Source organism: Doryrhamphus excisus, linkage group LG21, assembly GCF_037039965.1.
Source record: "Doryrhamphus excisus strain RoL-2023G ecotype Guam linkage group LG21, RoL_Dexc_Guam_v1.1, whole genome shotgun sequence".
In the NCBI taxonomy this organism is placed as follows: domain Eukaryota; kingdom Metazoa; phylum Chordata; class Actinopteri; order Syngnathiformes; family Syngnathidae; genus Doryrhamphus; species Doryrhamphus excisus.
In genome coordinates, this window is record NC_136377.1 from 6,290,148 (window position 1) to 6,314,496 (window position 24,349).

Genomic DNA, 24,349 nt, shown 5'->3' on the forward strand with positions numbered 1-24,349 from the left:
GCTGTTCAATACAAGGTATTACATTCAAGGGTTGACACGTGACACAAACCTTTACCTTCTGCTTTCGTTCTTCCACTAGAGGGAGCCAGATACTTACAATATTGCCGTCTCCAGGTTTGTGCTGGGAGAGGGGCTATTTTACCACATTTCTTATGCGATAATAATAATAATTAAATAAAATAATAAAATTAATACTACTAATAATTAACATAATTTTAATTTTTTTTGTGGATTCATTTTAGTATAGGATTTAATTGAAAGCATCAAAGCATATAAACATATATTTTTGTGACTCAGACATCTCGTGAGTACAATTTAAAAACAAATCAATTAATAAAAGGGTACAAATACAATAAATTGACACCAATAGTGTATTATTTATTCTATTATCCCGTTAAGGTGACGACTGTTGACCTTTGCTTTCATCAGTAGTGCCTTTGCAACCAGCAAAACTCTTTCAAATGCAAAATTGTGGGGAGTAAAAGGTGGAGAATACGGAGCATTAAAAGGCATACACAGACATGCGCATGCTCACCAGGGAAATTAAATTCTGTGCATAAATACGCTTGCACCCTGAATTTATATATATAAAAAAAAGTCACATTTTAAATCTGCACACATGTCCGTCTTACAGTCTTAATTTTTCAAGGTTACCTACTTTAGTATTAGCAAAACCAAACATAAAAGGACACAAAAGAATCCTAAATAGTAATAAATGGGCTTTTGTGGCATTGATTAGAGATGACGTGACTCTACGTTGACTCATGGCTTACGTATCTTTCATTGTTCGGGCCCTAAACAGAAGTGACTTCCTTTTGTGTCCAGGTGAACACAGCTGTGCAAGGTCAAGTGACGTGATACCGAGCTATGATATCATCACTGCCAGGGAGGTGGCGTGCAGTGATGAGGTCAGCCATGACAATGGGCCATCTGCCTGTCATCTACTGCTATGACTTCATTGATAAAGTCACTATCCTATTCACTACAGTATGGTATTGTTTACATATAATTTGCAAATAATACTTACATTATAGAAAAAAACATGAATTTAATTAATTCATGTATATATAACACATTAAAAAATATAATCCAAATTCAATAATGTACCCATTGGGGAAAGCATATATTAAAATTCATTCATTTTCTACCGCTTTTCCTCAAAACGGTCGCCGGGGTGCTGGCGCCTATCCCAGCTGTCTTCAGGCGAGAGGCGGCGTACACCCTGGACTAGTGGCCAGCCAATCACAGTGCACATATAGACAAACAACCATTCACACTCACATTCATACCTATGGACAATTTGGAGTGACCAATTAACCTAGCATGTTTTTGGAATGTGGGAGGAAACCGGAGTAATGCAAACTCCACACAGAGATGGCAGAGGGTGGAATTGAACCCTGGTCTCCTCGCTGTGAGGTCTGCACGCTAACCACTAGACCGCCCATATTAAAATTAACTAATGAAATAATTCTGGCCTTCTTCTGTTTTTGGAAGTTGCTGCAAAAATGCAAAAATCTGAACTGAACTCAGCCATCCAGTTTCCCTGTATGTGACCTAAGAGACTGTTTATACGCCCATCGGCCACTAGGGGGCTCCCAATCACTGACATCAGTTGTTTTATGGCTATTTCACTGTGGGGAAAAAAAGAAGTGCTTTGTTTTTTGGGTGATTTTAGGCCTGAAATGTTAATACACTATGACAAAATTACTATTTTAATTACTAATAATAATAAAATAACTCCACAGGCACACATATACAAGAAAAATATTGTATTCCTGTGTTAAAAAATGCCAAAGCTTCAGCTAATGAGGGTTTTTTTTCTAACATCGGCTCACTGTGACATCACAGTGTCATCCCACTTCCTTATATGGGCGTTCCCGGATACAAGCCATACTCTTGCCCTCCTCCCCACTCTGTGGCCAATCACAGTGGAGTGGGCGTACCAAGAGGTGGGCCGTGGGTGGATTAAATAAACAGAAACAGACCATTCTCGAAAGACAAGGAAATACAGCTGGAATAGGTGCAGATTCTGGAAGATGTAGAAAGCTTTTTGTGCCGATTATTGTGTGTAGCTACTCGATAGGAGTCCACCACTCTAGACAAAGAGAAAATTAGAATAATAGCTCTCCTTTAGTGTTTTTTTTTTCCACAAAACGAGGATCCTTAGCTTCCTAACAAAATGGCAACCAGAAGTCACATCTCTTTGAGTACTGGTACTCCAAAGAAAATACTATATTGTATCGTATAACTGCAGTTATACAGTTATACTTTAGTTACACTAAAAGTCTTAACATAATGAATGAAATTAATTAGTGACCAGTTATTTTTGACAGCCCTAGAAGAAAAAGGAACTATTTCGTTAATCAGACTATTTTAGCGCATGTAAACCTCGTCACTAAAAGGAACAGGACCTAATTAGTGCAAATAAAGACCTTTGGGAAGTAAGGGAGTGTACATAAATGAGAGTAGGTGGTTAAATTGCTATAATGTGACTAATTGAATGTGAAAGATGTGCACCTTGAGGGGTGGGGGTGGGGGGATTGGGGGGTCGGCTTTGCCACCCACCTGTGAGAGTGATTTTCAGCTTTCATATCCACCCAGACACCATGAACTCCCCCTTTTGTCAGTGAGATCCCCCATTGTTATTTAAACAACGGACTCCAGAGCCACCTCTGACCGCTAGCCTCTTCGTCCTGTACCTTTCTCCACCTGTAATTGGTCGCTAGCTATTCCCAATCACTCCCGCAACCCTTGCAGTGCTGTTTCCATAGCGACTTGGCCTGAACCTTCCACCAGCCGGGTCCCCGGGCCGTCAGCCCCATTCGTTCCTTTTTCCCCCGGTCCCTGTTGCTCTCAGCCTGGGGAATCATCCTAATAAATAACTTTATGGAGATCAGGCTGGGAACAGCGGGTAGAGCTGCCAATCTTAATATACTTATGGAGTGCCTGAAAACGCCAGTGTGGCTTGTTGCCCTTTATTTTCCACTCAGGTTTCACTCACTAAGTTGTTTTTTTTTCTTGTGATCATTCTTTGCTTGACAATCGGTTTACAACTTATTTTTAAAAGCTTATTTTTGGCCATTAAAGTCATCATTATGGGGCGTCATATGTTACAATTCAACTGTTCTCACTGTATTTCTTTAACTAATTCATAGCAAAAAAGCTACAAAACATTTTGAAGTGGTTGTCATGTGACAAATCCCCAAAATGGCGGTACTGTATGTCATGTAAGCTAGCTCATTTTCTAAAGTTAATTTTTTTGCCTTTAAAGCTTCATTTATCAATTCTAATGCATTAATTCTGCGTCAAATGTTACAATTCAAAGGCTTCAAAAACATTTTAAAGTGGTTATCATGTGACTATCCCAAGATATGGCCTCCTAAAAATGGCGGTACTATATGTCATGTAAGCTAGCTCATTTTCTAAAGTTTATTTTTTTGCCTTTAGAGCTTCATTTATCAATTCTAAAACGTTAAATATTACAATTCAAAGGCTACTTAACATTTTAAAGTGGTTATCATGTGACTATTCCAAGATACGGCCTCCTAAAAATGGTGGTACTGTATGTCATGTAAGCTAGCTCATTTTCTAAAGTTAATTTTTTTGCCTTTAAAGCTTCATTTATCAATTCTAAAGCATTAATAACGTGTTAAATATTACAATTCAAAGGCTACTTAACATTTTGAAGTGGTTATTATGTGACTATTCCAAGATATGGCCTCCTAAAAATGGTGGTACTGTATGTCATGTAAGCTAGCTCATTTTCTAAAGTTTCTTTTTTTGCCTTTAAAGCTTCATTTAACAATTCTAAAGCATTAATAACGTGTTAAATATTACAATTCAAAGGTTACTTAACATTTTGAAGTGGTTATTATGTGACTATTCCAAGATATGGCCTCCTAAAAATGGCGGTACTGTATGTCATATAAGCTAGCTCATTTTGTAAAGCTTATTATTTTTTTTACCTTTAAAGCTCATTTTAATCAATTTATCAATTCTAATGCATTAATAGCGCGTCAAATATTACAATTCAATGGCTGCGAAACATTTTGAAGTGTTTGTCATGTGACTACTCCAGAGTACGGCTTCCGCAAAATGGCAGGTAAGCTATAGCTTGTTTCCAAAAGCTTATTTTTTTGCCATTGAAGCTCATTTTATATCAATTTCACAATTCTCATGCTTTAATACGGTGTTATTTATTACAATTGAACTATTCTTACTATATTTCTTCAATGACTTCATATAAAACAAGCTAGGAAAATATTATCTTTTAGCATTAAAATTGCTACAGAAAGGTTACAATAAGAAAAAAGAGGAAAAATGTTACTTTCTAAAAAAAAAAAATAACAAAAACAATTTTTTACGAAATAATCGCAAATTTGTGAGGCCTTGAATGTGTGAGTAGCCATACATTTACCATGTACAATGTAAAAAATATATGTAACATTGCATCTTTGATATTAATTCATAGTATTGTGTGTCCACCGTATTTTCACTTTTAAGCACAAATGGGTTTGCGATGTAAACAGTAGCAAAAATGCTAATAATCCATACATGACACTATCTCTGTCTCTGATTATTTCTAGGTTCACGCGGGTTAAAAACGATATTCACGGTGGCGCGGAGCAGGTGTGATGGTGGCAGGAAGCGTCATGAGTAATGATGCTGAGAGGGTACGAGGATTTGAACACGGGTTAAAGGTTGTGACTTCTCTTGTGACACTAGAGTCATCAGCACACTTAACCCCACGTTTTGATTGACCCCCCCACATGTGCATGAACTCCCATAACAATGGTGCTGCATACTGAAGCAGGCGGTTATTGAGAATGAACATAGGTTCATGTTACATCAATCATGGTTGATGATAGTATCTTATTACTTGTCTAAGCAGGCAAACAAGTATTTTGGTGTACTGGGTGTCCCTAAAATCGGCAAAAAAATACATGGAATATTTTTTTTAACCAAAAAATACATGGAATATTTTTTTAACCAAAAAATACATGGAATATTTTTTTTACCAAAAAATACAAATAATATATGTTATTGTATTGTCATTGTATGGTCATATCACCTTGTACTTCCAGTACGTGACTAAAATAAACTAAAATAAACTAAAATAAAATTAAATAAAATTAAATAAAATTAAATAAAATTAAATAAAATTAAATAAAATTAAATAATAATAATAATAAGGAAATAATTATAGGAAATAATTAGGAAAGCAGGAAGTGAACAAATGTAACAGTTACTGATTGTAAAAGTACCAGATGGAGGGGTATAGGATTTAATAAGCGTTGCTTCTTCCTACTCTTTTTGGACATGTGGAACTGTTAACTGATTATGTGATGCATTCAATTGTAATCTGGTGCATGTTCAAATGAAATTAAACCATTACAATATTTTATTTATTTTTCTAATTTTTTTTGTCATTTAATAATGTAATTTTAGCATTTTCTTTTATTTATATTTTTTCTATTTTATTTTATTTTTTTTATGAAAATTTGTCCATACTTTAGGGGCATCGTGTATATCTTTAATTTGACTCATTTAACATTAATTACAATGATTTAACACTTCTTTATATTAAAACGACAGATTTGATTTTGAAAAAAAAGTCAAGTGTTACATTATACCATGTTGCCAGATTTTGTATTTGAGCTAAAATCCAATTAAAATTCAGTGCAACAATCACTTAAGTGAGCATAAATGGAAAAACTGAAACAAAGATTAAGTCAAAGGGATTTAAAAGAATGTTTTTTGAAGGGTATTCAGCAAAAAAAACAAAAAGAAAGAAAAAAAAGAAAGTAACCCTATCAGCGACGTTCGGGGAGAAAAAGACATCATTCACACTCACCCCAATCAGTCTTGTCTTATACACCCGAGGAACAAACCCACATTATCATAATCCAGCTTTACCGTCTGCATATTGGAAATTAAAACTCCAGGTATTACTATCTGATCTGCGCTTTTCTTTTCTTTTGGAATCGCAATTTCTTGCCCCGACATGACACCTTAGGAGTGATTCAACCACCGTCTTCATCACCATTCAATATGCCTGAGCTCACCGGCCGACAAATTCACTATCAATACACTCATACTGTAGACCCTGTATTACAAGAATATAGTCATAGTGTTATGAAAATCAAGTCATGAAAAATGATTAAAAAAATAATATAATGTAAAATAAAATAACATGAATAACAATATAAAAAATGTCAGCAATTTTGATGTAACATGACAAGAATGAAGTAATATTTTTACAATAAAGCAGCTAAAAAAATTTCATAAGAAAATTACAACTTTATTATATGAGCAAAGTCATATATTCCTGATGCAAAAGTCAATGCAGCTTTGATTTTCAATAATATAAAGTAAAATAAAATAACATTAATAACAATATAAAAACTGTCAGCCATTTTGATGTAACTTGACAAGAATGAAGTAATATTTTTGCACTGAAGAAGCCCAAAAAAATTTCACAAGAAAATTATAACTTTTTTATATCAGCAAAGTCATATATTCCTGATGCAAAAGGCAATGCAATTTTGATTTTAAAATAATATAATGTAAAATAAAATAACATGAATAACAATATAAAATCTTGATGTAACATGACAAGAATGAAGTAATATTTTTACAATAAAGAAGCCAAAAAAAATCTCATAAGAAAATTACAACTTTATTATATCTGCCAGGTCATATATTCCTGATGCAAAAGTCAATGCAATTTTGATTTTAAAATAATATAATGTAAAATAAAATAACATGAATAAAAATATAAAATTTTGATGTAACATGACAAGAGTAATATTTTTCCAAAAAAGAAGCCAAAAAAATCATAAGAAAATTACAACTTTATTATATCAGCAAAGTCATATATTCCTGATGCAAAAGTCAATGAAATTTTGATTTTAAAATAATATAATGTAAAATAAAATAACATGAATAACAATATAAAAAAATGTCAGCAATTTTGATGTAACATGACAATAATGAAGTAATATTTTTGCAATAAAGAAGCCAAAAAAAATCTCATAAGAAAATTACAACTTTATTATATCAGCAAAGTCATATATTCCTGATACAAAAATCAAACATTTTTTCTTTATTGTTCTTAACAGATGCTCATCGGTGTTTTAACATGCAACCCTGCGCTCTCTCACCAGATTGGGGCTTGAAACAGACAGATTTGCGCCTTTTTCCAAGGATACAGCGCGACACCGCTTGATGGAAACCACGATGGGTCCCTTCAAGCTGATGGAGGCTGAAAGTACGTCGTGATCCTCTGATGGTAATTGGGCAGCCAGCTACACTGCTGAGCTGTGCTTGAGCCGCTGAGCACCTCCTGATGTTATTCAGTGACTGTATGAAGCTGGGGAATCTTTCTTAATGAGAAACGTGGGAGGGGCAGATGGAAGGATAAGGTGAAGGAGCTATAACGGGATAGAAGACACACAAGGGGGAGGGGAATGGGGAATGAAATTCTAATTCTCTCTTTTTATTTAACATTATGTATCTATGCGTTGTTTCCAATAAAGTCAAGGTGGACTGGGAGGGAATTGAAGAGAAGCAGATAGCGGTAATGGGCGGAATATAGATAGGCCAGTTGAGTGACAGGAGGAGGACATCTCCATCTGATTACTATGCTATACCAAGGACTAAGTTTATATATACTGTATATACCGCATTCAATTCCAATTCAGTGATTTGGAATGAGATCAGGAGCTCGGTGAACTTGTTTGCTTGACTACATCAACAAACATTAACCGTAGAATCGGTTTCCTCCCACATTCCAAAAACATGCTAGGTTAATTAGCGACTCCAAATTGTCCATAGGTATGAATGTGAGTGTGAATGGTTGTTTGTCTATATGTGCCCTGTGATTGGCTGGCGACCAGTCCAGGGTGTACCCCGCCTCTCGCCTGAAGAAGACAGCTGGGATAGGCTCCAGCACCCCCCAGAAAATGGATTAATTAATTAATTACTGTAGATCATTCATGCACAAATGTACGCTTGGTTGGGAATCACCAATAATGAGTTTGTTTTAGTTGAGTGTCATCATTGAGGGGAGGGGGGGGGACATCAATCATCTCCCCCTTCTATGTTCTCCACTGTAGGTGTCTGGCCAGCCGTGACAGAAGCCTCCATAGTCATCAAACATTCTCTTTCTGTGACACTACAAAGTCGCAGCCACACTCCCAACATCAGCAACAGTGTGCAGCAAAAAGGTCAACATTAATGATCCAGGCTGAAGATGAGGTTGGCTTTGACAGGAAATGGGAATTACAGCGTATACAGGAGTCGTTCAATTGGGATTCTAAGGTAATTGTCTGTTAACGCCTTCTTAAACATGTTTCTGAATCAAGTACCCGAGTCACTTCAGTGAGTGACTCATAAGCACATGAGTCAATAAGAGGAATGGAGTTTCCCCATCACTAATAATAACTAATGTGTAGTTTTGCACCCATGTCCGATGCCAACGTGATGGGAGACACTCCAAACGAACAAAGCCACTAGTTTGCACTCTGGGACAGCAGATTCAGAAGAACTGGTGTTTCCTAGATGAGGCTTAGGCTTAGTTTAGCGATGAATAAAGATGTTTGGCTTCCTAAAGGCTCCCCAGAAATCTATTATTAATGTATCTACTATTCCAGAAGAATACATTTTACTCCACGGTCTGCATCCTAAGAAGACCTTAATGTGGTTGGTTTCTGTTTTTCTGTGTGGCCTTTCCTGTCCTTTGCTCTTTTTGGGTGACAAAGAACCCTGTTAACCCTGTTAAGTTCATTCATTCATTCATTTTCGATACAGTTTATAAACAATATGATTCAATTTGATTCTACAGTTAATGTTTGTTGATGTAGTCAAGCAAACGAGTTCACCGAGCTCACGATCTCATTTCAAATCATTCCTTCATTCATTCATTTTCTACCTCTTTTCCTTACGAGGGTTGCGTTGGGCTGCTGGAGCCTATCCTAGCTGGCGATTTTGATAGAGTTTGGGTACACCCTGGACTGGTGGCCAGCCAATCACAGGGCACATATAGACAAACAACCATTCACACTCACATTCATACCTATGGACAATTTGGAGTCGCCAATTAACCTAGCATGTTTTTGGAATGTGGGAGGAAACCGGAGTACCCGGAGATGGCCGAGGGTGGAATTGAACTCGGGTCTCCTAGCTGCATGAAGTCAGCTATAAAATGTCTGACATCCTAAGAGTGAAAAAAAACACTTCTCCTCCCATTCTGTGTGGAAGTGGTAAATATAGTGTATATATAAAATTCATTAATTAATTCATTTTCTACCGTTTATCTTCACGAGGGTCGCGGGGGTGCTGGAGCCTATCCCAGCTGTCTTTGGGCGAGAGGCGGGGTACACCCTGGACTGGTGGCCAGCCAATCACAGCGCAATAATTTGGAGTCGCCAATTAACCTAGCATGTTTTTGGAATGTGGGAGGAAAACCGGAGTACCCGGAGAAAACCCACACAGAGATGGCCGAGGGTGGAATTGAACTTGGGTCTCCTAGCTGCATGAAGTCAGCTATAAAATGTCTGACATCCTAAGAGTAAAAAAAAAAACACTTCTCCTCCCATTCTGTGTGGAAGTGGTAAATATAGTGTATATATAAAATTCATGAATTCATTCATTTTCTACCGTTTGTCTTCACGAGGGTCACGGGGGTGCTGGAGCCTATCCCAGCTGTCTTTGGGCGAGAGGCGGGGTACACCCTGGACTGGTCGCCAGCCAATCACAGCGCAATAATTTGGAGTCGCCAATTAACCTAGCATGTTTTTGGAATGTGGGAGGAAAACCGGAGTACCCGGAGAAAACCCACGCATGCACAGGGAGAACATTCAAACTCCACACAGAGAAGGAATTGAACTCTGGTCTCCTAGCTGTGAGGTCTGTGTTCTAACCACTTGTCCACTGTGCATCCCCTGTTAAGTTCAATGATGTATATTTTTTAAGTCACGTTTGATTATACGTCCCAGGAATAAAGTGGGTCCTACACTCTGGATAATACGGGACTCACCTTTTTAGCCTCCCTTACATTTTATGCAACAGGTTCAAAGCTGGTACCAGCTGGAGTCAAACAGCTTGACACACTAAAAAGCACAGCCAGTAAGTGAAACAGGCACCACAGGGTTTCCTGGGAAAGGAAGCTAACCTGCCTCTCAAAGATCCTGATAGGCACCATGCTGGTAGTCTTTCTTCCCTAAATCCACCATCGATTTTTTTTTAAATTTCCTTGTGGCTTTTGTAGTGGTAAAATATATCGTTATTTATTATATGATATGCACTGACAAAGATCCCAGCTGTCACTAATCTAGTGTAGCAATTTTCGAGTCTCTGTGCATGTACACCGTGCGGCCTGTGTCAGAGATAATAACGTCAGTCTCTGTAGTGGGAGGTGTACACTTTCGAAAGGATTTCAATAATGAAATATTAAAAAATAATTAGAAGGGAAATATGCATACGCACAGATATGCAGAGTACCACAGACACGTGCTACGGGGTGCTAATGACTCCTGAGCAGATTTATGTTGAAAAGAGCAAAGGGGAGCCTACTTGACCCCCGATGAAGGGACAAATGGCAGCATTTGCATATAAATAAATTATTACACACCCTTATAGAATTACGCAGTGCAGAGTAAGATGTCTATCGGTGATCACTTGCAATGTAAAGTTGTTCAAAAGAGTAAAGTCGTCTCTCTTTTATTGTGGTTAATTCGTTCCACGATAAGAGACTCGGTATGATTCAGTATTGATAGACGCTTTCGTTGTTAAGAGCAAAGAAAACCTGTTTGACGTTCTAAAAGCATTTTTAGAGCTCTGCAGACATTAAATAACACCCCTATAGTCACCTTTACACTCTTCATTTTGATAGACGCCTTCATTGTTAAGAGCAAAGAAAACCTGTTTGACATTCTAAAAGCATTTTTAGAGCTCTGCAGACATTAAATAACACCCCTATAGTCACCTTTACACTCTTCATTTTGATAGACGCTTTCATTGTTAAGAGCAAAGAAAACCTGTTTGACGTTCTAAAAGCATTTTTAGAGCTCTGTAGACATTAAATAACACCCCTATAGTCACCTTTACACTCTTCATTTTGACAGACTCTTTCATTGTTAAGAGCAAAGAAAACCTGTTTGACGTTCTAAAAGTATTTTTAGAGCTCCGCAGACATTAAATAACACCCCTATAGTCACCTTTACACTCTTCATTTTGACAGACTCTTTCATTGTTAAGAGCAAAGAAAACCTGTTTGACGTTCTAAAAGTATTTTTAGAGCTCCGCAGACATTAAATAACACCCCTATAGTCACCTTTACACTCTTCATTTTGACAGACTCTTTCATTGTTAAGAGCAAAGAAAACCTGTTTGACGTTCTAAAAGTATTTTTAGAGCTCCGCAGACATTAAATAACACCCCTATAGTCACCTTTACACTCTTCATTTTGATAGACGCTTTCATTGTTAAGAGCAAAGAAAACCTGTTTGACGTTCTAAAAGCATTTTAGAGCTCTGCAGACATTAAATAACACCCCTATAATCATCTTTACACTCTTCATTTTGATAGGCACTTTCATTGTTAAGAGCAAAGAAAACCTGTTTGACGTTCTAAAAGCATTTTTAGAGCTCTGCAGACATTAAATAACACCCCTATAGTCACCTTTACACTCTTCATTCATTCATTTCATCTTATCCTCAAGGAGGTCGCGGGGGGGTGTATATGAAAAATAAATATGAAAAATAATTTTATTACTGGGCTGCACGGTGGTTGAGTGGTTAGCACGTAGACCTCACAGCTAGGAGACCCGAGTTCAATCCCACCCTCAGCCATCTCTGTGTGGAGTTTGCATGTTCGTGAAGGTGCGTGAATCACGGTTTTCTTGGTTGTTGGTCGTTTTCTCTCCCTTGCCTGTGCAGTTGAGAAATGTGTTAAGAAAATAATAATACAAGCATAAAGGTGACTATAGGGGTGCTATTTCATCTGGAAAGGGCTCTAATAATGGTAAAAATTGTATTTGGAAAGTCTAATTACAAAGATATTATTATTTATATTATTAATAATAGCTGCACGGCGATCAAGTGGTTAGCGCGTAGACCTCACGGCTAGGATACTCGAGTTTAATTCCACCCTCGGCCTGCATGCGTGGGTTTTCTCCGGGGACTCCGGTTTCCTCCCACATTCCAAAAACATCCATTCATTTTCTACCACTTATCCTCACAAGGGTCATGGAGGATGCTGGAGCCTATCCCAGCTGTCTTCAGGCGAGAGGCAGGGTACACATTCCGGACTGGTGGCCAGCCAATCACAGGGCACATATAGACAAACAACCATTCACACTCACATTCATACCTATGGACAATTTGGAGTCGCCAATTAACCTAGCATGTTTTTGGAATGTGGGAGGAAACCGGAGTACCCAGAGATGGCCGAGGGTGGAATTGAACTCGGGTCTCCTAGCTGCATGAAGTCAGCTATAAAATGTCTGACATCCTAAGAGTAAAAAAAAACACTTCTCCTCCCATTCTGTGTGGAAGTGGTAAATATAGTGTATATATAAAATTCATTAATTCATTCATTTTCTACTGTTTATCTTCACGAGAGTCGCGGGGGGTGCTGGAGCCTATCCCAGCTGTCTTTGGGCGAGAGGCGGGGTACACCCTGAACTGGTGGCCAGCCAATCACAGGGCACATATAGACAAACAACCATTCACACTCACATTCATACCTATGGACAATTCGGAGTCGCTAATTAAACTAGCATGTTTTTTTTGGGGAAAATCTACACATGCACGGGGAGAACATGCAAACTCCACACAGAGATGGCCGAGGGTGGAATTGAACTCGGGTCTCCTAGCTGCGTGGCCTGTGCGCTAACCGTTTGTTCACCGCGCAGCCCCTTTACACTCTTATTATTGATAATAAGAGTGTACTAAGAGTGTAATAATAATAATAAAAAATATAATAATAATAATAAGAGTGTAATAAGAGAATAACACTCCTATTATGATCACGTCCGCCGCTCATAGCATATAGCAAGCTTAACTAATAGGCCTCAAATGTATTTGTTTCAAACGGAATGGGGAAGAAGGACATACGGAAACCGAAGCGTACAAAAAACGATGTTTGAGGGTGATGACATTCCTTTAACCATAACTTAACTTGACATAATTAGCCAACAGTCAGTAACTCCTACATTATTAGAGTCTAAGGATACAATAGAAAAACAAAAGAAAGCAGTAAAGCGAATGAGCGAGCGATAAAGTAAACAAATCTTCTTGCCAGCAGTTCAGTATTGTGCCATGTTTGAGTAAATTGTCCATTATATCCCAAATTGGTTATTGGATCACATTGATTTTTCACTTCGCTTCACACTTGGCGCTCCTGGTTGACCCACACATGCCGTCCGCCCACAGCCTCGCTATTGAGCTTCTCCACAGGATATGCTTGGTTAGACCACCAGCCCCCCTCCCTTTCCAGCCATGAATCACCACATCATGGCTGAAGAAAGATATCTCTGTTAAGACACCCAAAACTACTCCATTTGAGCTATGCGTACATATTTTGGAAGATATTAACTGATTCTTTCACACTTTTAATCACTGATTGCTATTACTGGTGGAGATTTAGACAATAATGGCTGTCCTTTCAATCCTTGCGCTCAATCCACATCCTTCCAGCAACAAAAGAAGCATATAGAGTTTATCTCATTGATCAGTGATTAGCACAGCTATTGCTTCTTCCTTGTCATTCCTATTCAGGCCTCAACAGCATTTATTGATGCCACCTAATGATTTTTTTTCAGATCCTGCAGCCTCCAACAAAGACTTGGGCTTGAGAGGCTTGCTAAAAAAACAAAACAGATATATATTCAAAATAAATACCATTTGGTCGTGCATTGCAAGGTATACGTCCAGGGTTTTCAAACATTTCCACCAAGAGAGGGCCGCATACTTAAAAAACGAAAGTTATATGTATTTCAAGAGTCAACTTTGTGATATTAGTGAAAAATTTCACAATTTTTGCTGTGTTTTTGGTTCAAAATATTTCAACTACCTTATTATTATTATTTATAATATTATAAATGTATTATATTTATTATACTTATTATTAAATTACCTTTGTAAATTTACTTGTGGCGGCACGGCGGTCTAGTGGTTAGTGCGCAGACCTCACAGCTAGGAGACCAGCGTTCAATTCCACCCTCGGGCATCTCTGTGTGGAGTTTGCATGTTCTCCCCGTGCATGCGTGGGTTTTCTCCGGGTACTCCGGTTTCCTCCCACATTCCAAAAACATGCTAGGTTAATTAGCGACTCCAAATTGTCCATAGGTATGAATGTGAGTGTGAATGGTTGTTTGTCTATATGTGTCCTGCGATTGGCTGGCCACCAGTCCAGGGTGTACCCCGCCTCTCGCCCGAAGACAGCTGGGATAGGCTCCAGCACCCCCCGCGACCCTCGTGAGGAAAAAGCGGTAGAAAATGAATGAATGAATGAATGAATGAATGAAATTTACTTGTAATATCATGATAATATTATTTATAATATAATATTATAATATATATAATATTTATATATATAATATATACAATATTTTTATTTTATTCCCATAACATTACAACTTTTTCCCCAACCTAATTTTACAATTACAACTTAATTTTTTTGTTTTACTTTTAAAAACTAAAAAAAACAACACTTTTTCCTTGTAATATTTAAACTCTACGCTAATAAAATGACATTTTCCTAATATAACAAGTTTAAACTCGTAAAATCATTACTTTTCTTGTGAGAATATGTTTTTTCTCTTAATATTTTGACTTTATTGCAATAAATTCCAGAACTTTTATATAACTTTTCCCCAACCAAATGTTCGTGTTTTTACTTATTGTCAAAGCTTCGGCATAGGACAGCCATTCTTTCATCAACCTTCCCGCAAGTAGAAAAAAATCACACAATATATTTTTTTTTAGATTTAGCCAAAAATATTTGCATGTGTACGAAGGTTCAGAAGGTCTTCAAAATCGATCTTGTGTTGCTAGTGAAAGTCAAAAGTTTTCGGTAATGTCAACAATGGCTAGCCCTCGCTAGTGAAGCCCTTAGCATGGTCATCAGGCTTAGATTAAGATTAAGATTAAGATTAAGATTAAGATTAAGATTAAGATTAAGATTAAGATTAAGATTAAGATTAAGATTAAGATATGATTATTACGATTATTCGTCACTCAGTGGGGAAATTTGCATAGCACAGCAGCAAGAGTACAGAATCAGTTAAGCAGTACAAAATACACAATATAGAAAAATAGAAAAAGAGTTATATACAAATACAGTATGCAGATAATATGAAACAAGATGAGATATAGGACCAGTCTATACACTGAGATTTTGAGCTAACGCTGGCTAACGCTGGCTAACGCTGGCTAACGCTGGCTAACACTGGCTAACGCTGGCTAACACTGGCTAACGCTGGCTAACGCTAAAAGCTAGCAGGCTAACACGATAACTTATATTAGCATCACTTCAAGTTTTGAATCTAGTGTTTCTATAGACAAACAAGCTTTTTATTCTTTTAAATTCACAAAAATCTGCAAATTTGCGTGGTAGTCAAAGCTAAATCACAAATCTAAAGGCATCCATTGAATAACGTGTAAATTGATACAGACGTTGGCAAACTGCTACCATAGCAACACAAATGCTTTACCACGTTGCCCTCTGTACTGGGTTCTGCCGGTAATTAAAGTCTAGTGAAAAAACAAGCCAGCGAATATAAAGCCTGAGATGCATAAAGCACGTTTTCCTATCAAGCTATGTCGGTCAGACTGAACAGTTTTTTCTCAATACATCCATTGTTCTTCCAAGGCGCCCACATTGGCTTCATGTTCAATCTACACTCCATTAGCGATGGTGGCTGAGATGAGAGTGAAAATCCGCCAGAAGTGTTCGGCAACTGCAATGTAGCTTTAAAGCCAACATTATTGATGCCGCAAAGAGGAAGTGCACCCCTGCTATCCAGATGTGACATCTCCAGTCCTCCATGTCCGACAGCAGACAGCTTCAATTAACGGAGTGACTGAGGTGCATTAAATGTTTAATGGCACAAAGGGAGCTCCAGTCTGACTTGGTTAATGTAATTGACATATTTAAAAGCCTTTGGAGGCCACGGAACCTGATTCATTAGCCATATTTGGTTACTTAAAGGGGAGTTAAAAAGAAATCAAAACCATATTATTAAAGTGATGTATAATGGAATTGATGACGTACTGTATAGCAGCAAACATATTGTTATTACTGTGTGAATGCTGAAAAGCAATAACAGTATTTTATGCTGCTACTACTTCCACATTTTCGACCCATTCCAAGCATTCCGACATCAAAATGTTCAGCTCGTTCAGAACGTAATCATTCCAAAAAAGTCATCCATTTGTCACAAATCCAGATTTTCCACAAAAGTTTCAAATTTCTCACTTTTTTCAACACTTTCAGACCATTCACGTCATGTTTCAAATTTAAAAAATTAATACTTTTCCCGAAATTCCATATTTTTCATAACATAAATTCTTCATAAAGTCTTACTCCTTTAACATTTATCAACCGATTCAAACGATTCCAACCTCAAAACCTTTTGCACATTTTTCCACATCCCAGAAATTCCAATTTTTACCAACATTTTTGAACACAAATTCCATTTCATCTTGAGAATTTTTACAACTTCCGCATCTTCCTAACCGATTCAAACCATTCCAACATCAAAATGTTCTTCTTTCAGAACGTAATCGTTCCAAAAAAAAGTCATCCATTTGTCACAACTCCAGATTTTCCACAAAAGTTTCAAATTTCTCACTTTTTTCAACACTTTCAGACCATTCAGCTCATGTTTCAAATTTTAAAAATTCGTACTTTTCACAAAATTCCATATTTTCCATAACAGAAATTCTTCATAAAGTCTTACTCCTTTAACATTTATCAACCGATTCAAACGATTCCAACCTCAAAACCTTTTGCACATTTTTCCACATCCCAGAAATTCCAATTTTTACCAACATTTTTGAACACAAATTCCATTTCATCTTGAGAATTTTTACAACTTCCGCATCTTCCCAACCGATTCAAACCATTCCAACATGAAAATGTTCAGCTCGTTCAGAATGTAATCGTTCCAAAAAAAGTCATCCATTTGTCACAACTCCAGATTTTCCGCAAAAGTTTCACATTTCTCACTTTTTTCAACACTTTCAGACCATTCAGCTCATGTTCCAAATCTTAAAAATGTGTACTTTTCACAAAATTCCATATTTTCCATAACATAAATTCTTCCTTACTACTAATTCTTCTTACTACTTCCGCATTTTCCCAACCGATTCGAACAATTCCAATATAAAAATATTAAACAAATTCTAAATATTCAGGCTACCTATTTTTGACACAAAATAACTTGGCTCTCCCAGAATTCTACATCTTCCGGTCTGGAATTTTTCCACATTCATGACATTCCCTTTTGATTTTAAGAATCATTCCTAATTGCACATTTCTCAACCAATGTCAAAACCATCAGCTCATTCGGGACATTCAGGCAATTTATTTTCCGCATCCCAGAAATTTTTACAACACTTTTGAACACAAATTCCCTTTCATCTTGAGAATTTTTACTACTTTTCCCAACCGAATCGAACCATTCCAACATAAAAATGTTCAACAAATTCTAAACATTCAGGCTACCTACGTACTTCAGGCTATTTTTGACACAAAATAACTCTCCCAAAATTCTACATCTTCCGGTCCAGAATTTTTCCACATTCCCTTTTGATTTTAAGAATCCTTCCCACATTTCTCAACCAATGTCAAAACCATCAGCTCATTCGGGACATTAAGGCAATTTATTTTCTACATTCCATAAACTTTTCCCATAATTCCATATTTTTTGGTCTATTTTTCCACTGAAATGAATGTCATTCCCGACCACATTTAGAACCTAAATAAAACAATTCCAGCATCAAAGCTTTAAGGTAATTTTCCACATTCCTGACATTCCCTTTTGATTTTAAGAATCCTTTCAAATTGCACATTTCTCAACCAACGTCAAAACCATCAGCTCATTCGGGACATTCAGGCAATTTATTTTCCACATCCCAGAAATTCAAATTTTTACAACATTTTTGAACACAAATTCCCTTTCATCTTGAGAATTTTCCCAACCGAATCGAACCATTCCAACATAAAAATGTTGAACAAATTCTAAACATTCAGGCTACGTACTTCAGGCTATTTTTGACTCTCCCAGAATTCTACATCTTCCGGTCCAGAATTTTTCCACATTCCTGACATTCCCTTTTGATTTTAAGAATCCTTCCCAATTGCACATTTCTCAACCAATGTCAAAACCATCAGCTCATTCGGAACATTTAGGCAATTTATTTTCTACATTCCATGAACTTTTCCCATAATTCCACTGAAATGTCATTCCCGACCATATTTTGAACCTAAATAAAACAATTCCAGCATCAAAGCTTTAAGGTAATTTTCCACATTCCTGCTTTGCTTGTAATTCCACATTTCTGTTTAGTTAGAGCTTTTTTTTTTTTTTACAAAAAATGCCTGCTGTAGTTTAATCATAATCCAATCCAATATAATAATGTACAGTAATCCTGTATAACTTTTTACTCTATAAGTAATACATTGTGGTAGCCCTCTCACATGACATCACTTCACATGAAATATACTCTCTTGACTTCTCCTTTCACTTTCCTCTGCCCAGCATTAGCATCACAAAAGACGCAACCTTTTCAGCGCTTTACTCAAGAGAGGACCTACGTCCTTGTGTATTGTGCCGTCACGGGACAAGGTGAAGAGGGCAAAGGCAAAAAAAAAATAGTACTGACTTACCATTGAAGCCGGTGAAGTTCCCCCAGTCAAGCAGGGAGCCGTTCAAGGGTGTCAGGGAAGCGTTCAAGAACACGTCCGTGCTGTTGTTTGGATTTCGGATGGTGTCAGTGAACAGGTTCATTTGCAGCAAGGTCTTGAGCAGATAACGCAGCATCTTGAGGATCTCTCATACACACCGAAGTGTACTTTTGAAAGTCCTGTTCAACTCTTTTTTTTCTTTTTTTTTTAATCCATCAACATATATTTCAAAAAAAATATCTAAAAGTTTAAACTTGATATGAAAGCGTTTATTAAATTAATAGCAAATATATCAGCTTCAGGCTCCAGAGTCCATTTCCTTGAAAGCATCAGCTGGTTCCTTTCTTCTTCTTTTGTTAGAGGTTCGCATAACTTCACACGCTGTCTGCCGTGACACAAATAAAAACCCTCTCACCGGTGTAAAAGAATCCAGCAATGTGGGAAAAAAAGACCCTTTCGGATTTGCTGCGATCCTTTTCCCAACCCCTCCCTCTTAACTCCTCCTGTGCATCTCCATCCCGTCTCTTCCCCTCCCTCTCTCTCTCTTGCGTTCGATGATGGGGTGGAAGGAGAAAGAGAGCAGGTGCTGTGGGCAATGAATGTTTAATTATTATATTAATAATCATCCCATGAGACTCCGAATCAACGTGGAATAGACTTATTGTCGCTGTCAATACTGTACATCACATCAGTCCAATGCATGAATATATGAATATGATGCATATATGTATGGGATACAATGCAATCTCCTGCTGTGTGTGTGTCTTTTAATTTGAAAACAAATTCTATTCAAAAACTTAAGAGACGGTAAAATTGTGAAAAAACGTACATACAGTAGAAATACGAGCGTAGTGTTCTTGCATAGTAATGTGTTTCACGATTATGCTTGTGTGTGTATATGCATATTGATGAACGCGTGGTAGGAACTATAATACTCAAGCCAACAAATCATCATTGACATGCACGTGAGATCGAAGCAGTATGGTCGCATGTGGCGATTGGACAACCCGCTGACAGCCTCACTAGTAACGATGGCTGTATAACGCCCCCCTCCCCTGTCTGTGCCGTCGTCTATGGGGGGACAATGGGTGTCCATGTCGCTCTTAAAGTTGCTGTGACGACCCCCCATCGCATATTCCTCTTCCTGGGGTGTTTTTTTTTCCTGGCCCTCATTTCAGAGTCTTCAATTCATGACACATCTTTGCCATGTTTATTCATTAGTGTAAGACTCATATTGACATCAACGGTTGTCAACATAACCGAAACTAGCTGAAACCAAAAGGAGACATTACTTCCATCCCTGTTAATTCCCGTTCATTGTTTCTGGACTCGACTAACTTGTAGTTTTTGTAGTTAGAGCATCGAAAACGTGTTTATGACCTTCTAAAGACAGTTTATACCATTATTAGAGACCTGTACACATGAAATAACACCCCTATAGTCGTCTTTTCTCTTGTATTACTCAATATTGTAGGCGTAGTAAAAAAATAGCCATCTTGGAGATAAATAAGATAACACAGACTGACACTTTTTAGCATTGACAGCGTACTTCCTGGCGACAAATTTCCCTGTTTATTCCCGTTCATTGTTTCCGGACTCGACCACGAAAAGTGAATATCCAGAAGAAGGATTCAGTATTACTAAACTGAATATTTTTGTAGTTAGAGCATCGAAAACGTGTTTATGACCTTCGAAAGACAGTTTATACCATTATTAGAGACCTGTACACATGAAATAACACCCCTATAGTCGTCTTTTCTCTTGTATTACTCAATATTGTAGGCGTAGTAAAAAAATAGCCATCTTGGAGATAAATAAGATAACACAGACTGACACTTTTTAGCATTGACAGCGTACTTCCTGGCGACTAATTTCCCTGTTTATTCCCGTTCATTGTTTCCGGACTCGACCACGAAAAGTGAATATCCAGAAGAAGGATTCAGTATTACTAAACTGTATATTTTTGTAGTTAGAGCATCGAAAACGTGTTTATGACCTTCTAAAGACAGTTTATACCATCATTAGAGACCTGTACACATGAAATAACACCCCTATAGTCGTCTTTTCTCTTGTATTACTCAATATTGTAGGCGTAGTAAAAAAATAGCCATCTTGGCGATAAATAAGATAACACAGACTGACACTTTTTAGCATTGACAGCGTACTTCCTGGCGACAAATTTCCCTGTTTATTCCCGTTCATTGTTTCCGGACTCGACCACGAAAAGTGAATATCCAGAAGAAGGATTCAGTATTACTGAACTGAATATTTTTGTAGTTAGAGCATCGAAAACCTGTTTATGACCTTCTAAAGACAGTTTATACCATTATTAGAGACCTGTACACATGAAATAACACCCCTATAGTCGTCTTTTCTCTTGTATTACTCAATATTGTAGGCGTAGTAAAAAAATAGCCATCTTGGAGATAAATAAGATAACACAGACTGACACTTTTTAGCATTGACAGCGTACTTCCTGGCGACTAATTTCCCTGTTTATTCCCGTTCATTGTTTCCGGACTCGACCACGAAAAGTGAATATCCAGAAGAAGGATTCAGTATTACTAAACTGTATATTTTTGTAGTTAGAGCATCGAAAACGTGTTTATGACCTTCTAAAGACAGTTTATACCATCATTAGAGACCTGTACACATGAAATAACACCCCTATAGTCGTCTTTTCTCTTGTATTACTCAATATTGTAGGCGTAGTAAAAAAATAGCCATCTTGGCGATAAATAAGATAACACAGACTGACACTTTTTAGCATTGACAGCGTACTTCCTGGCGACAAATTTCCCTGTTTATTCCCGTTCATTGTTTCCGGACTCGACCACGAAAAGTGAATATCCAGAAGAAGGATTCAGTATTACTGAACTGAATATTTTTGTAGTTAGAGCATCGAAAACCTGTTTATGACCTTCTAAAGACAGTTTATACCATTATTAGAGACCTGTACACATGAAATAACACCCCTATAGTCGTCTTTTCTCTTGTATTACTCAATATTGTAGGCGTAGTAAAAAAATAGCCATCTTGGAGATAAATAAGATAACACAGACTGACACTTTTTAGCATTGACAGCGTACTTCCTGGTGACAAATTTCTCTGTTTATTCCCGTTCATTGTTTCCGGACTCGACCACGAAAAGTGAATAAAGTTGCTGTGACGACCCCCCATCGCATATTCCTCTTCCTGGGGTGTTTTTTTTTCCTGGCCCTCATTTGAGAGTCTTCAATTCATGAAACATCTTTGCCATGTTTATTCACGCATATGGCGCTAATGGGGCAACAATATGGAAGGAAAGGAGACGTTTGTTTAAATTGGACTGGAGCTTCTATTATCCTGGCAACTATTATACACACCACAAGGGGTCCTACATAAGCATCGGGCCTGGCAAGGCTTTCCGTTTGGCACAGCAAACATCACGCAAATAACGTAAAACCATTCAGTATTCTGAATTTCTCCGGGAAAACCGGGAGACATACATTTCACATGTACTTCAAAGTATCTCAAAGGACGATAACCTACAGAGGTACTTGTATGTCATTGTATGTCACTGAATGTCATTTCAGCAATACTGATCATATTTTTCTGTTTTATTTTCATTTCCGGCTGCACGGTGGACGAGTGGTTCGCACACAGGCCTCAAGACCGAAGTTCGATTCCACCCTCTTGTCATCTCTGTGTGAAGTTTGCATGTTCTCCCCGGGTTTTCTCCAGGTATTCCGGTTTTCTCCCACATTCCAAAAACATGCTAGGTTAATTGGCGACTCCAAATTGTCCATAGGTATGAATGTGAGTGTGAATGGTTGTTTGTCTATATGTGCCCTGTGATTGGCTGGCCACCAGTCCAGGGTGTAGAAGACAGCTGGGATAGGCTCCAGCACCCCCGCGACCCTAGTGAGGATAAGCGGAAGAAAATGAATGAATGAATCATTTGAGTGTTAAGTTGCTGTGTGATGAATTTAGTGCTGTTAGTAATGTGTTCTTTGAAAGATGACACAGGTGTGTCAGACTGTTGACCTCTTGAGATTTTCGATGGATTGACAATTTTTGACTCCAATTTTTTTTTACTCTAAATTGTCCATAGGTATGAATGTGAGTGTGAATGGTTGTTTGTCTATATGTGCCCTGTGATTGGCTGGCGACCAGTCCAGGGTGTTGATGACAGCTGGGATAGGCTCCAGCATCCCCAGCGACCCTTGTGAGGATAAGCGGTAGAAAATGAATCAATGGATGAATTTTAATTTTCCTGGATTACTCTAGGGCTTGAGGGTTTGAATCTCAGCATGTTCTGCCGGTGTCTACATTGGTTTTCTCCGAGTTCGCCGTCTCCCTCCCACATTCCAAAACAAGTCCAGCTAATTGGATTTTTAAAAAGTATCCACAGGTGTGAATGTGACTGTCTATATGTGCCAGTTTACCCATGACCCTAATGAGGACAAGTGGTATAAAAGGATTGAGGACTGTATTATTGTAGTCAGTCAAATGTATCAGACATGAATATTTTATTGAAAATGGTTTAAAATATCTAAAACAGAATATTTAATGAGGAAACTATCATACAAAAGCTTAAACAATTCCGTGACGTCGAAGCAGGAAAAGAAAACTCATGCTTTATTCATGCATCATTTTTCTTTCACCCGTTTTTTAAAAGTAATAATAACACAAAGCATTGGGCTCATTTTCCCCTCACACTGAGAAAACAGACATGTGGGTGCAGACCATTGGCTGGCATTATCTTCAAGGATAACTTCACCTCTCCTTCAGGAAAGACATGACATGGGAATGTGTCCTGAGGCAGTGAGGCAATGTCAAAAAAAATCCCTCTCTGCATTGCAGCAGCTCATTTTCATTGCAGATTCTTGGCTTGTCGGGATAATGACAGGGTGTGAGTTCTGTTCCTGGGACAAGTTTAAGGGGGTGGACTCAGGCTCCACTATTCGTACCGTGTTGGACGTGGCTGCAATTTGGTGGCGGCTATAATTAATTAGAGGAGCGATTGGACATTGGTTGGGATTCTACTTGCATTCATTCATTTTCTACTGCTTACCCTCACGAGGGTCGCAGGAGGGGGTGCTGGAGCCTATCCCAGATGTCTTCTACACCCTGGACTGGTGGCCAGCCAATCACAGGGCACATATAGACAAACAACCATTCACACTCACATTCATACCTATGGACAATTTGGAGTCGCTAATTAACCTAGCATGTTTTTGGAATGTGGGAGGAAACCGGAGTACCCGGAGAAAACCTTCGCATGCACAGGGAGAACATGCAAACTCCACACAGAGATGGCTGAGGGTGGAATTGAACTCGGGTCTCCTAGATGTGAGGTCTGCGTGCTAATCACTTGTCCGCCGTGCAGCCCAGTAATAAAATTATTTTTCTTATTTAAAAAATTTTATAAAAATATGTAAACTAATAGAAA

At 37.8% G+C, this 24,349-nt stretch overlaps 1 protein-coding gene and 1 long non-coding RNA gene across 3 annotated transcripts in view; one reads left to right on the forward strand and one right to left on the reverse strand.

Annotated features, from left to right (window-relative positions):
* Positions 1-19,357, reverse strand: part of robo3 (roundabout, axon guidance receptor, homolog 3 (Drosophila)) — a 148,244-nt gene extending 128,887 nt beyond the window's left edge. For both annotated transcript variants that reach the window (XM_058086497.2, XM_058086496.2), the window contains exon 1: positions 18,898-19,357. In XM_058086497.2, coding sequence (XP_057942480.2) covers positions 18,898-19,051 — 154 coding nt within the window. In that variant the 5' untranslated portion in view covers positions 19,052-19,357. The remainder of the gene's footprint in view (positions 1-18,897) is intronic.
* LOC144894575 (uncharacterized) lies at positions 4,617-8,881 on the forward strand. Its single transcript, XR_013625205.1, has 3 exons — positions 4,617-4,673; positions 7,167-7,270; positions 8,118-8,881. It is a non-coding gene; the product is annotated as an uncharacterized LOC144894575 (long non-coding RNA).
* Positions 19,358-24,349: the final 4,992 nt, after the last annotated feature.